Raw genomic sequence first — 14,429 nt, forward strand, 5'->3', positions numbered from 1 at the left:
TGTTCACGATCCGAGAGGTTCCACATGCCTCTACTGGGTTCCTGTCATTTCAACTCCTGTATGGCCGACATCCGCGGGTCTCCTGGATGTAGCAAAGGAAACCTGGGAAGCCGAGGTCACGCCCCACAGGAGCGTCATCAAGCACGTCGCGCTGATGCAGAAAAGGATTGCGAAGGTGGTGCCCATCGTAAAAGAACATCTCCAGGCACAAGAGGAGCAGGCCAGGGTCTACAACCAGTCAGCCAGAGTGCGGCAGTTCAATCCTGATGAAAGAGTCCTCGTACTGATTCCTACTGCAGAAAGTAAGTTCTTGGCCAAGTGGCAAGGGCCGTATGAGATGGTGGAAATGGTCGGTGAAGTGAATAATAAGATTCATCAACCAGGACGACGTAATCCATACCAGATATACCACGTCAATCTCATCAAGCCGTGGCAAGACAGAGAGGCTGTTGAAGCTCCGTGCTTGCTGGTCAAACCAGAAGGCAAGGTTGGAGATATCGCAATAGCGGAGATGCTGATGAAGGCCCAAAAACAGCAGTGGCGGGAGTTGCTGCAGAAGAATAGGGATCTGATCTCGGAATTGCCGGGGTGCAGAAAAAGTTATAGAACATGAGGTTCTGACCGAGCCACAATCCTCTACAGGATTTCAACTTCTATGTAGAACATAGAGCAGGGAAGCTACATGGTAATGCTAATGCCCTCTCGAGAATCCCGTCCGGTAGTAGAAGGTGCCAAACCCCATAGTTTTTAGGCAGAGGAGGGAGGTATGTAAGGTTGCTAACGGACACATAGTTGATGGGAGGTATGTATTACAGAGATGGATGTCCTCTGTGATGTAATCAAGAATGCAGCCAACACTGTTCAGCCAGAGACAGCGTAGGGGCAATTTAACTCATTAACATATTGCCTGTTGGCAAATAGAACCCCCAACTAAAGCTCTATAAAACTTAAGTTTTAATAATTAATTCCTTATTATAGTAGTAATTTATATTAAAATTCCAATATAGGTGCAGGTATCCCCTGATGACGCTGGTTAGGCGAAACATGTCGGGGAGGCTATAATTTTAGTTTACAATAAGACAGGTAGGGAATAGTGCAATAAGTGGTCCGCGGCCACAAGCATATGATAATGGAAATAGATAGGATAACTATTGGATACACAGTTATGCCAATTGAATAATCCTGATAGTCCTCACTACCTGCGCCTATATTGGAATTTTAATATAAATTACTACTATAATAAGGATTTAATTATTAAAAGTTAAGTTTTATAGAGCTTTAGTTGGGGGTTCTATTTGCCAACAGGCAATATGTTAATGAGTAATCCAGAATGTAGCTCTAGTGCACGTAAGCACTAAGAGGACTGTTTGGTGCACCTGTGACCGGGTTACTTTTGGGCCCATTTGAAGGTGTTGTATATGCGTTTGTTTTTGACCCCGATTGAATCCTATGGCATTCGGTAATGTTCGGCGAATATTCAACGAATAGATATTGCAGCTTTGACAATTGTAATCCGAACCGAATATTGAAACATTCGCTCATCCCTAGTTATTTTTGAGTTTTCTTTTGTGCAGGGAAAAGGCTGCTTTGTCCATTTAGCTATAGGCTTGTAGCCCAAAAGTGGCATGGAGGGTAGAGCAGTTACCCATCAGAGGGAAGTCACCTTGCCGCGGTTGATGGGCACACATGAATTGGTCAATTTATGCACTAAGAACCTTCGTTTTATAGTAAGTACATTTTGCTGAGCATTAATACTGTTTAGACTTAATATTTTCATTGTTATCATGTATTTTGGCCTATAGTGAGCGCTGTTGCACTCTTTATTATTATTATTGCTCTCATGTACTATATATATATATTTTTGTAAGGTTGCTAAAGGACACATAGTTGATGGGAGGCATTTATCACAGAGATATCTGTCCACTATGACGTAACCTGGATTGTTGCTCTAGTGCACGAAGGCACTAAGAGGACTGTTTGGTGCACCTGGGACCGGGTTACGGGTAGTTTGAGAGATGGGTGGGTCTTGCTACCCACATACCTCACCTCTGGGTGTGGTTAAGGTATAAAATGGGGGCCGTTGTTTGGCACATGATCTGTGTGTTTGGAGGGAGAAGGCCTCCTGTATGTTGTTGTCACCAGACCGAGCAAGGGTAATGGACGCTATCCAGCCTGTGTGCCCACAGGACTGGCTAACCAGAGACATTGTTTAAAGGATTCTTTACTTTGTTTTTGCCTGCACAAAAGGCAGTTTGTTTTCCTTTCGCTTTTGCTGGGTTTACGAAGTTCTAAACCAACATGGACATGTAAATGAAAATGCTTCCTGTTTGTTTCCTGACGCACCCAAGTGAGTAGAAACCCCACTAATATATATATTATATATACACTACCGTTCAAAAGTTTAGGGTCACCCAGACAATTTTGTGTTTTCCATGAAAACTCATACTTTTATTTATCAAATGAGTTGCAAGATGATTAGAAAATATAGTGCAGACATTGACAAGGTTAGAAATAATGATTTTTATTAGAAAGAATCATTTTCTTCTTCAATCTTTGCTTTGGTCACAGAATGCTCCTTTGCAGCAATTCCAGCATTGCAGACCTTTGGCATTCTAGCTGTTAATTTGCTGAGGTAATCTTGAGAAATTTCACCCCATGCTTCCTGAAGCCCCTCCCACAAGTTGGATTGGCTTGATGGGCACTTTTTGCACACCATACGGTCAAGCTGCTCCCACAACAGCTAAATGGGTTTGAGATCTGGTGACTGCGCTGGCCACTCCATTACAGATAGAATACCAGCTGCCTGCTTCTTCCCTAAATAGTTCATGAATAATTTGGAGGTGTGCTTTGGGTCATTGTCCTGTTGTGGGATGAAATTGGCTCCAATCCAGCGCCATGCGGTATGGCATGGCGTTGCAAAATGGAGTGATAGATTTCCTTATTCAAAATCCCATTTACTTGTCAAATCTCCTACTTTACCAGCACCAAAGCAACCCCAGACCATCACATTACCTCCACCATGCTTGACAGATGGCGTCAGGCACTCTTCTAGCATCTTTTCAGTTGTTCTCCGTCTCACAAATGTTCTTCTGTGTGATCCAAACACCTCAAACTTTGATTCATCTGTCCATAAAACTTTTTTCCAATCTTCCTCTGTCCAATGTCTGTGTTCTTTTGCCCATATTAATCTTTTCCTTTTATTAGCCAGTCTCAGATATGGGTTTTTCTTTGCCACATTGCCCTGAAGGCCAGCATCCCAGAGTTGCCTCTTCACTGTAGACGTTGACACTGGCGTTTTGCGTGTACTATTTAATAAAGCTGCCAATAAAGCTGTGAGGCGTCAATTTCTCAAACTAGAGACTCTAATGTACTTGCCTTGTTGCTCAGTTGTGCAGCGGGGCCTCCCACTTCTCTTTCTACTCTGGTTAGAGCCTGTTTGTGCTCTCCTCTGAAGGGAGTAGTACACACTGTTGTAGGAAATCTTCAGTTTCTTGGCAATTTGTTACATGGAATAGCCTTCATTTCTAAGAACAAGAATAGACTGTCGAGTTTCACATGAAAGTTCTCTTTTTCTGGCCATTTTGAGAGTTTCATAGAACAAACAAATGTAGTGCTCCAGATTCTCAACTAGCTCAAAGGAAGGTCAATGTTATATCTTCTCAAATCAGCCAAAAAGTTTTCAGCCGGGCTAACATACTTGTGCAAGGGTTTTCTAGAGTTTTCTAAACACCCATTAGCCTTCTTACACAGTTAGCAAACACAATATACCATTAAAACACTGGGGTGGTGGTTGTTGGAAATGGTCCTCTATACACCTATGTAGATATTGCAATAAAAACAAGACGTTTGCAGCTAGAATAGTCATTTACCACATTAACAATGTATAGAGTGGATTTCTGATTCATTTAATGTTACCTTCATTGAAAAAAAATTTGCTTTTCTTTAAAAAATAATGAAATTTCTAAATGACCCCAAACTTTTGAACGGTAGTGTATATATATATATATATTTGTTTTTATTATCTTAACTCATTGTTTTTAAAGAGACCTTTTTATCATACAATTTCTGCGTTCTTTTTATAACATTGTTCTCTTTGTAGTAATCTATTGCTGTATCTCCTGTATGATTGCCTCTGGTCCTGTAGTAACGGGTTGTACTTGACCTTTGACATATCATGTGCTATTTTCCTCTTATTCAAATACCCACGGTCCATATAAAAAGGTTTGTCTCTGGATTCTCACTGTGGTTGTAGCCTGAGTAAGAAGATGGATAACTTTGTAACACATAGATATTAGAACCGCAATTCTCTTCATCCTGTGTGTCCTGTTTTTATCCGTGGAATTTTAGCAGCAGCGCAGAAAAAACATTTCTATTTCCACAACAGAAATTCTCTTGTATGGTTGTGTGGTTTGCAGCAACTGACCCACAACTCCACCAGGTGAGCAAGTACTCTACATCCATTAATGGTTATCACTGTATAAAACCTGATTGTGCTATTTTTGCTTCCTAATTTATTCCTGATACAGAAAAAATTATAGACTTGTAAATTTTTTTTTAAAAAAAAAATCACTGTACAAGGGAATAACACACCGAGGAATAGCGCAAAAAGGAATGTTTTTTTTTAATGCTTTTAATTTTTTACCCTCATATCCAAAAAATGTTATTACACTGCAAAGTGAAATATAGTATTTTTTTGGGTAATATACCCTATTCTGAGCCTGACGAAGGGTATGTCTGGAATGTCTTTCTCAGACAAAAAATGCTAAATATTCACTTGCACCAGTTTATGAAGGGAGGGAATCACTGGGTTGTCTAAGGATCCAGAGAGAAAAGTGGAAATGACTATAGTGCATAGGAGAAGGGACCCAGTGGTACAACATGCAGTGGATTTAGAGGAATGTGGATTTAAAAAATAGAAGGGTTAATAAAAAAAAACTATCAATTAACAAAACGCAAAATGAATGAACAAAAGAGAAATGTAAGTCCCATCAGTACTTGGTGACCGCCTCTAACCTACATGATTAGTATCTGGTGACCGCCCGTTGCCTCCATCATCAGTACTTGGTGACCGCCTCTAACCTACATAATTAGTATCTGGTGACCGCCCGTTGCCTCCATCATCAGTACTTGGTGACCGCCTCTAACCTACATAATTAGTATCTGGTGACCGCCCGTTGCCTCCATCATCAGTACTTGGTGACCGCCTCTAACCTACATGATTAGTATCTGGTGACCGCCCGCTGCCTCCATCATCAGTACTTGGTGACCGCCTCTAACCTACATGATTAGTATCTGGTGACCGCCCGTTGCCTCCATCATCAGTACTTGGTGACCGCCTCTAACCTACATGATTAGTATCTGGTGACCGCCCGTTGCCTCCATCATCAGTATCTGGTGACAGGACGTTGCCTCCCTCAGCAATATTTGGTGACCGCCTGTTGCCTCCCTCAGCGGTATCCAGTGACCACCAGTCATCTCCATAACTTCTTCTTGTCACTTGTACACAGGTTAAGGAGGATCTCGGCAGAAGATTGTTCCAAACATCTTGGAGAACTGAGCTCAGATCTTGTGTGTATGAGGCTTGTGCAGATCCTTCAGTCTCCTCGTGTGATCCCAGACAGACGATGATTTGAGATCAGGGATCCGGAGCCGTATCATATTAAGATTTTTGGAACAACCTGTCATAGAAAGATTAAAATCCATAAAATCTCCAGGAGAAAGGACTGACAATCTAAACTCCTTTTGGTAATAGGACCACATGTTTAACAAATGTAAAGAGAGTAAATTACGTATGGCTAGGAGGTGAAAAAACTAATTAAGATAGCAAAAGCAGTCGATCGGTGATTAAAACAGGATATCTATTGTGGTCTCCAGGATCAGCTTCCTTTCATCTAAATACCTTTGATAGCCAGCCTGGCTCCAGATAGAAATATTGGGGTTTGTATTGATCCGATATTTATGGGTTATAGATTTCTGTTATTATTAATGGGACTGATAGATTGTGCTAACAGGGTCATCTTTGGCCTCTATACAGAAGATAAAATGGTGATAGGAAAGATGACAATAATATCCTGCGTCTGTGACCCCCCTAGGGACGAAGATATCCTGGAAGTTGAGAATCTCATAGTTTTCTGAAACTGCAGCCACATCCCATGACCAGCCCTGTGATGAGTCACCAGAGGGGAGGTAACTTGTGTTAATAAAAGGTCAATTCCAAATTTTGGACCTTGTCAGTTCAGAAAGGTGCAGCTAGCTGTGGTTTTGTCCATTTTGCTAAGCTGCACTGCCCTCCGCTAAGCTCTGAGCCATGTCGGAGACCAGATTTAGTAAGCTTCTTTCGTTATTCCTTTTTATTTTATGTTACTATATATGCATTATTGTTTTGTCCCCTTTGTAAAATCTTTTGTATATATATTTTTTTAAAAACACTGCCTATCTTTCTGGATTAAATATAAAATTTAATAGCTTTGTTCCTCCTGCTCTGTAAACCGCACCCCTGAAGCCATACACTACCTGCAACAGGTGTCCAATCAGCTTGTATATTGATTGGTGGTGGCAGATATTCTGTCTTGGGTTATTGTGGAGTTGGCAGTGACCGTACCGGGGTATATCTCATGAGTTGGAATCAGAGGTGTATATACCATACGCCGACTGGGATTTCCCCAATAACTGGCCTAATAAAGGAAGCAGTCGCGGTCTCATCCATCACTCGTCAGACAATTGAATCATTGTCCTGATGATTGGAGGCAGCGGAGTTGTGTCCACTGACAAGAAGGTAACAGCAAAGTGGTTCAGCATGACCCCCCCCCCCTCTGGCTGTTATCCTTGACACAACCTCCCTGTCAAGTTCCTCCAAAAATCGAGTACAAGTGAAAAATGACCATGAAGAATTGATGATAAAGGCAAAGAGCGGTAACACCAAATATTGATGGGATTTAGATTTCTCATTTGTTCATTCACTTTGCATTTTTGTTTATTGTCATCAATTAACAACTCACACTTCTATTTTTGAAAGCTTCTGTAGTATTTCTTCCATACCTGCCTAAAATCTATTCTAACCATGAAAACAGATTCTCCTGTGTGTGAATTCTATCATGTCTTAACAAGATGCGATTTCCCTGTAAAGAACTTTCCACATTCTTAACATGAATATGGCTTTTCCCCTATAAAAATGTTGATTTCATGCTAAAAATTTTCTACATTCTGGTCATTAAAATACATTATCTTTTGTGAGTTCTCTTGTGTGTGAGTTCTCACGTGCGTAACAAGACTTGATTTCACTGTAAAACATTTCCCACATTCTGAACATGAATACGGCTTCTCTCCTGTGTGACTTTTCTGATGTCTAACAAGACTTGATTTCACAGTAAAACATTTTCCACACTCTGAACATGAATACGACTTTTCCCCTGTGTGACTTCTCTCATGTGCAACAAGATTTGATTTCAAACTAAAACATTTCCCACATTCGGAGCATGAAAATGGCTTTGCCCCTGTATGAAGTTTTTGATGTCTGATAAGACTTGATTTGATAGTAAACCATTTCCAACATTCTGAACATGAATACAACTCCTCTCCTGTGTGAATTTTCTCATGTGCAACAAGACTTGCTTTCAGAGCAAAAGATTTATCACATTCTGAACATGAATACGACTTCTCTCCGGTGTGAATTCTCTCATGTGCTGCAAGATTTGATTCTAGAGTAAAACATTTGCCACATTCTGAACATGTATATGGCTTCTCCTCTGTGTGAATTCTCTCATGTGTTACAAGATTTGATTCCAGGGTAAAACATTTCCCACATTCTGAACATGAGTACGGCTTCTCTCCTGTGTGACTTCTTTCATGTGCAGCAAGATTTGATTCCAGAGTAAAACATTTCCCACATTCTGAACATGAATAAGACTTCTCTCCGGTGTGGCTTCTCCAATGCCTTATAAGACTTGATTTCGTAGTAAACAATTTCCAACATTCTGTACATGAATATGGATTCTCTCTTCTGTGAATTTTCTCATGTGCAACAAGATTTGATTCCAGAGCAAAACTTTTCCCACATTCTGAACATGAATATGACTTCTCTCCGCTGTGACTTATTTGATGTACAAGAAGAGTTGTTTTTAGGGTAAAACACTTACCACAATCTAAACATGAATATGGCTTCTGCCCTGTGTGTGCTCCCCTTATGTGACTTTTATTTTCCATAGGAGATTGCAATGAATCAGAAGATAGGACTTCATTACAAAGATCAGATGACAAATCTGTGCTGTTAATGGCTTCCGGGATATCTGGGAGAACGGCTTGCTCTTCATTTGTATCTTGAGTGAATCCACTATTATGCGCTTTAAAATCTGAAGACATTACATGTTCTTCTGAACTCCGGGTCCAATCATCTGCCAAGAATATAACATTTTTTTAATAATATAACTTTAGAAATTATATTGATATTTTAATCATTATTATATTTAACGTAAAAAAGTTCATAAAAATTTCAAGTCATGTAGAAAAATGCAATTATTGACCAAGTAAGATAAACTATTGTAAAACACATCACAACCTAATAACAGACTTCAAAGTAAGGACCAGAAGACTAATGTTCGGTCACTAGGCTCTTCTGGTTTTTGGCTGCCAGCATCTTGATAGGTTTTCAGAAGTCCTGTCACCAGCAAAATTTTCAGAGAAAAATTATGAAGGAATCTATAAGCAATTTTATTTAGGTGATGTTTTTCTTCTGACATTCCCACCATCTTGATTGGTGATTTCAATATCCCCACTGACAATCAGTCCGCAGACTCCAAACGTTTGTCACTTGCTTCATCATTTTGTCTTGCGTAATTGTCCTCCACAGCCACCCACATAGACAGCTAGACATATACTAGACCTAATCTTCACCCACCTCTGTTCCCTCTCTAATCTCGTAACCTCAACTCTCCCACTATCTGACCACCATCTACTCACATTTTCATCCCTGTCCTCTTCACCTGCCCTCTTCCCCCAAGTCCAGCAGCTTTCACCCCCTGCAGAAACGTTTCACACTTCGACATTCTCTGACTCTCTCCTATCGCTGTCCTCTATATCTATCTTCACTCCATGACACAGACAGCGCCACCATTTTCTACAACATTACACTTAATCACCTACTGACTTGGTCGCTTCTCTTGAACACAACAGAAGGCAACGGATCAATAGACAACCCTGGCACAGCAGCCTTACAAAAAAGCTTCGGCATGTGTCCTGGGTTGCAGAGCTGTGCTGGAAGAAAACACACTCACAGGAAGACAGGACCTTATTCATACAAGCAATTCTCACATTTAAGTTGTCCCTCACCTCTGCTAAACAGGAATACTTCACAATCCTCATATATTCTTTATCCCACATTCTCAAACAGTAATGCAACACTTTTGCCTCCCTCCTCTGTCCACCGTTGTCCCCTGCAACTAGGTGGACCAAATTAGACGTTTTAAGGTACAAACACCAAGACCCCTATGTATAACAGACCAGTGCCCCTACCCCATAACCTTCTTCTCCACCATCACTGATGAAAAACTTACTAATTTTCTCTCCAAATCATGCCTCAAAACTTGTGCACATGACCCCAACCCAACTCCTCACCACCAAGCTTATCCTGGCCCCAACTCATCTCTTCAACCTTATATTAACTTTAGGAACCTTCCCTTTTGCTTTCAAACTTGCAACAATCACACCTATCCTGAAGAAACAATCCCCCAACCTGACCTCTATGTCCAGGTATCGTTCCATATTGCTGCCCTCGTTTGCCAAACTCCTCAAACAGCACATCCACATTGAGCCTTCCTCACCTCTCATCTAACTCACTATGACAACCTACAATCCGGCTTCTATCACAAACACTCTACTGAAACCGCCTTAACCAAAGTTATGCGACTTACTTAAGGCCAAAGCTAACAGACAATTCTCTAAACTTCTCCTCCGCCTTTGATGCCATTGACCACTGCCTTCTACTACAGATCTACAGATCCTCTCTTCCCTCGGTATCACTGATTTTGCCCTCTCCTAAATCTCCTCATACGTGACTAACTGCAAATTTAGGGTCTCCCATTCCCATACTACCTCCTCATCCCTCTATCTCTCTGTTTGTGTCCCCCAAGGCTCTGCCCTGGGACCCTTACTTTTCTCCATTTATACTTTTGACCTGGCTACCAGTACCATCTATAGGGGCAGCACGGTGGCTCAGTGGTTAGCACTGCAGTCTTACAGCGCTGGGGTCCTGGGTTCAAATCCTACTAAGGACAACATCTGCAAGAATTTTGCATGTTCTCCCCGTGTTTGAATGGGTTTCCTCCCACACTCCACAGACATACTGATAGGGAATGTAGATTCTGAGCCTCAATGGGGACAGTGCTGATAATATCTGTAAATTGTCTGAATTGTAAAGAACTGTGGAATATTTTGGCATTATATAAATAAAAAGATTATTATTATTATTATTATATGCTGAGGACACCCAGAGCTACCTCTCTAGCCCAGATGTCACCTCTCTGCTGTCCAGATTCCCAAAGTGTCCATCAGCCTGATCTTCCTCCTCTCGCTTCCTAAAGCTCAATCTGGACAAAACTGAACTAATCATCTTTTCTCCATCTCCCCTACCTGATCTATTAATCCCAATAAATGATATCACGCTTTCCCCTGTACTGGACGTCCACTGCCGCGGAGTAACCATTGACGTGTCCTGTAAGAGAAATCCTTATCTCCATGCTAGTGTTGAGCCACCCCCGAAGTGTTCGAGTTCGGTTCGGTTCGTCGAACAGCCGTATGTTCGGCGAACTGTTCGTCGAACACCTTCGAACACCGTTAAAACCAATGGCAGGCAAACAAAAAACACATAGAAAACACATAGAAAACACCTTCACAGGTGTCCAAAAGCTGACAAACTGCTCAGAAGACACAACTAACACATGGAAAAGTGACAAGTACATATAGTCATGCGAAAAGAAAAGAGGTGGAGGAGTAAAAGGAGGGGGAGACACAGATATAGGCATGTCATGCCCTTCTAAAACCAAAAAAGTGCGAAGCCGACACGGCCAGTCCGTTCCTGCCCGTGCCACCTCCGTGTCGCCGGGTTTGTGCCAGAGCCGCGGTGGACCCTGACGGCCAGCCCCCCTCTCCCAATACTGGTGCCTGTCGCTGGTGGGTCGAGCGAGCCCCCCTGCGGTGGAGGCAGGTCTAATCTTTTTAATTTAAATTGTCTCTCTAATTTGAATGAGTACACTTTAAATCCTTTTACAAGGACCTATTGAAGGGCAAGTCTCATGCCAGCAGCCGCGGGAATTCCAGCTCCAGTAGCGTCCACTAAAGCTGCTGCAGTTAAAAAGCTTTTATAAAGATCGAGCTTGGCGGTCCACCGCAAGGCGTCCTACCGCCAGTCCCAGCCCCTGTGCCTTGGGGTGCCTCCCCGATGCTCTTCACTGAGTGTCCCGGGGGCCCGAACCATTTCCTTTGAAAAAATTAAGTGTCCAAACTACAGGTGGTGTAGCTTGCTTAAAGAGCTGGGATAATCCGCTGACTAGCAGACACTGCTACTAGGCACAAAGTATTTCCTGGGCTAGATGCAGATAAAAATTTGTAATTAGATACTCTCGTTGGATGCTGAGAAAGCATTCCATAGAGTCTCCTGGCACGCCATATATTATTCTCTTAAAAAGCTTGGGGTAGGGGTCTACGGGACCCTTTTATAGGCAAAATCACGGCCCTGTATCGCAATACGTCACCTAGGCTGAAGATAAATGGAACATTTTCATCACCTTTCATAATCACCAATGGGACAAGGCAGGGATGTCCTCTGTCCCCTCTCTTATACATCCTAGTGACGGAGCACCTGCTCTCATCAATTCGCCATAACCCCAATATTAGGTGGATTGAGGTGGGAGGCACCGAGTACAAGTGCTCTGCATTTGCTGATGATGTCCTAGTATATATCACTCAATCACATATATCCATCCCTGCTGTTATGGCTGAAATAGATCACTTTGTTACATGGTCAAATTTTAAAATCAATGCAGCGAAGTCTGAGGCCCTCGATGTCTCCCTCCCCAAATCCATACAGGATTCCATCCAGTCCAACTTTCCCTTTGCCTGGCCCTCACAGGGTATCAAATACTTAGGAATTCGTATTCATAGAGACCTCTCCCGTCTATGTTATCTTAATTTTTTGCCCTTTATTGAAGAACTCCATACAGACCACGGTTGGCAAGTTAGAACTGTAAGATTCACTACGTGAACCACTGGTGTTTTGTGGAAAAGCACATGTACACTGTGTTCCAAATTATTATGCAAAAAGTGTTTAGGAGTGATAAGGGAAGAATTTGTTTGTTTGACAGTTAAACTCATTGATGGTGATGTGTGTCAGCGCTCTTTATATCACTAAGCAATTGCAGACACCTGTGCTAATTAGTTTGGCAGGGGTGTCCAATGAAAGGCAAGACTACTTAAGAAGGCTGTCCCACATTATTAAGCAGCCTACATTTTCTGCCAAAATGGGAAAGAAAAAGGATGTGTCGGCTGCTGAGAAGCAACAAATTGTGGAGTGTTTAGGTCAAGGCATGACTACAATCAACATTGCCAAGACACTTCATCCTGATCATCGCACAATCAAGAAGTATGTAGCTGATTCACAGTACACACGTGTGTGTGCTGATAAGGGAAAATTGAGGACTCTTTCCTACAGGCAATTACGTCAGGTTAAAAGAGCAGCGGCAAAAAAGCCTTGTCATAGCAGCAGACAAGTTTTTGAAGCTGCTGGTGCCTCCAACGTCCCCCGAACAACAAGATGCAGAGTCCTTCAGAGGTTTGCAGCTGTGCGTAAGCCATCCTGTCAAACTCCTCTATCCACTGCACACAAACAGAAACGGCTCCAGTGGGCCAAACAATACATGAAGACTGACTTCAAAACTGTTTTGTTCACCGATGAGTGCCGTGCAACACTCGATGGTCCAGATGGATGGAGTGGAGGATGGCTGGTTGATGGACACCCCATGCAAACACGGCTACGGCGCCAACAAGGAGGAGGTGGAGTAATGTTTTGGGCTGGAATCATGGGGAGAGAGATTGTCGGCCCCTTTAGGATCCCTGAAGGGGTAAAGATGAACTCCATAATGTATGTTGAGTTTCTCAAACAGCACTTCCTGCCATGGTTCAAGAAGAAGAACCGTGTATTCCGCAGCAAGATCATTTTCTTGCATGATAATGCACCGTCTCATGCTGCACATAACACATCTGCATCTCTGGCTGATATGGGCATAAAAGGGGACAAACTTATGGTGTGACCCCCATGCTCCCCTGACCTCAACCCCATTGAGAACCTCTGGAGCATCATCAAAAGGAGTGTCTATGATGGCGGGAGGCAATTCACATCTAAACAACAGCTCTGGGAGGGTATTCTGTCCTCATGCAAAACAATTGAAGCAGAAACCATCCAAAACCTGACAAATTCAATGGACGAGAGAGTTCAGAAGCTCCTTTCGAACAAGGGGTCCTATGTGCAAATGTAACATCACCTAGAATAAAGTTTTGAGTTGAAAACTGTTTGATTTCAGTTTCTAATAACCCGCTAATGCTTATAATTTCAAAAATGACCATTTTTTTGGTCTTTATTAAAATGAAAAGGTTGATCGAAGAGTGTGGAGGATCTAAGAGTGTGGCAACCCAGTAGTCAGGATTATTTCGAATTCTGTCAATCTGAGGGTCATGTTGCAGGTAGTGCAGCAAGAAGGCACTCATGTGTCTTGCGCATCTAGGAGCCCCAAAATTATTTTCCGGGCTAGATGCAGCTAAAAATTATTATTAATTTGAAAGCTGGTGGAGCTTAGTATAGATGGCCTAATAGAATCAGTACTGCAAACTGCTACAAAGCCCAAAATATTTTCCAGCCAAGATACAGATAAACATGATTAGTAATTTTAAATCTGGTGGAGTTTAGTATAGATGGCCTAATAGAATCAGTACTGCACACTGCTACAAGGCCCAAATTATTTTCCAGCCAAGATACAGATAAACATGATTAGTAATTTGAAAGCTTAAAACGGTTGGTGAGGTGATTTTAACAAATCATCAAGCTTTTACTCTCCCCAGGATGACACAGGGGTAGAAAAGTCGTTTCGGATCCATGATTTGTTCATCTTTATGAACGTGAGTCTGTCTACATTATCAGTGGAGAGCCGTGTGTGCTTATCTGTCAGCACACCACCAGCAGCGCTGAACACACGTTCAGACAGAATGCTGGCTGCGGGGCATGACAAGATCTCCAAGGCGTAAGTGGCGAGCTCCAGCTATTTATCCAGATTGGAAGCCCAAAAAGAGCAAGGGTCCAGTGACACAGTCATGGCTTCAATGTTTACTTGGAGATACTCCTGTACCATCGTCTCTAGGCGTTGACTATGTGTCAGACTTCTTGTCTC

At 42.2% G+C, this 14,429-nt stretch overlaps 1 protein-coding gene across 1 annotated transcript in view; it reads right to left on the minus strand.

Moving 5' to 3' along the window:
• Window positions 1-1,423: 1,423 nt before the first annotated feature.
• Window positions 1,424-14,429, minus strand: part of LOC141258707 (uncharacterized) — an 88,638-nt gene continuing 75,632 nt past the window's right edge. Inside the window, exon 5 of the mRNA XM_073673729.1 lies at window positions 1,424-8,390. Coding sequence (XP_073529830.1) covers window positions 7,186-8,390 — 1,205 coding nt within the window. The 3' untranslated portion in view covers window positions 1,424-7,185. The remainder of the gene's footprint in view (window positions 8,391-14,429) is intronic.

Source organism: Phyllobates terribilis, unplaced genomic scaffold, assembly GCF_046119375.1.
Source record: "Phyllobates terribilis strain yellow unplaced genomic scaffold, ASM4611937v1 Scaffold_3__8_contigs__length_932513732, whole genome shotgun sequence".
NCBI classification, from domain to species: Eukaryota; Metazoa; Chordata; class Amphibia; order Anura; family Dendrobatidae; genus Phyllobates; species Phyllobates terribilis.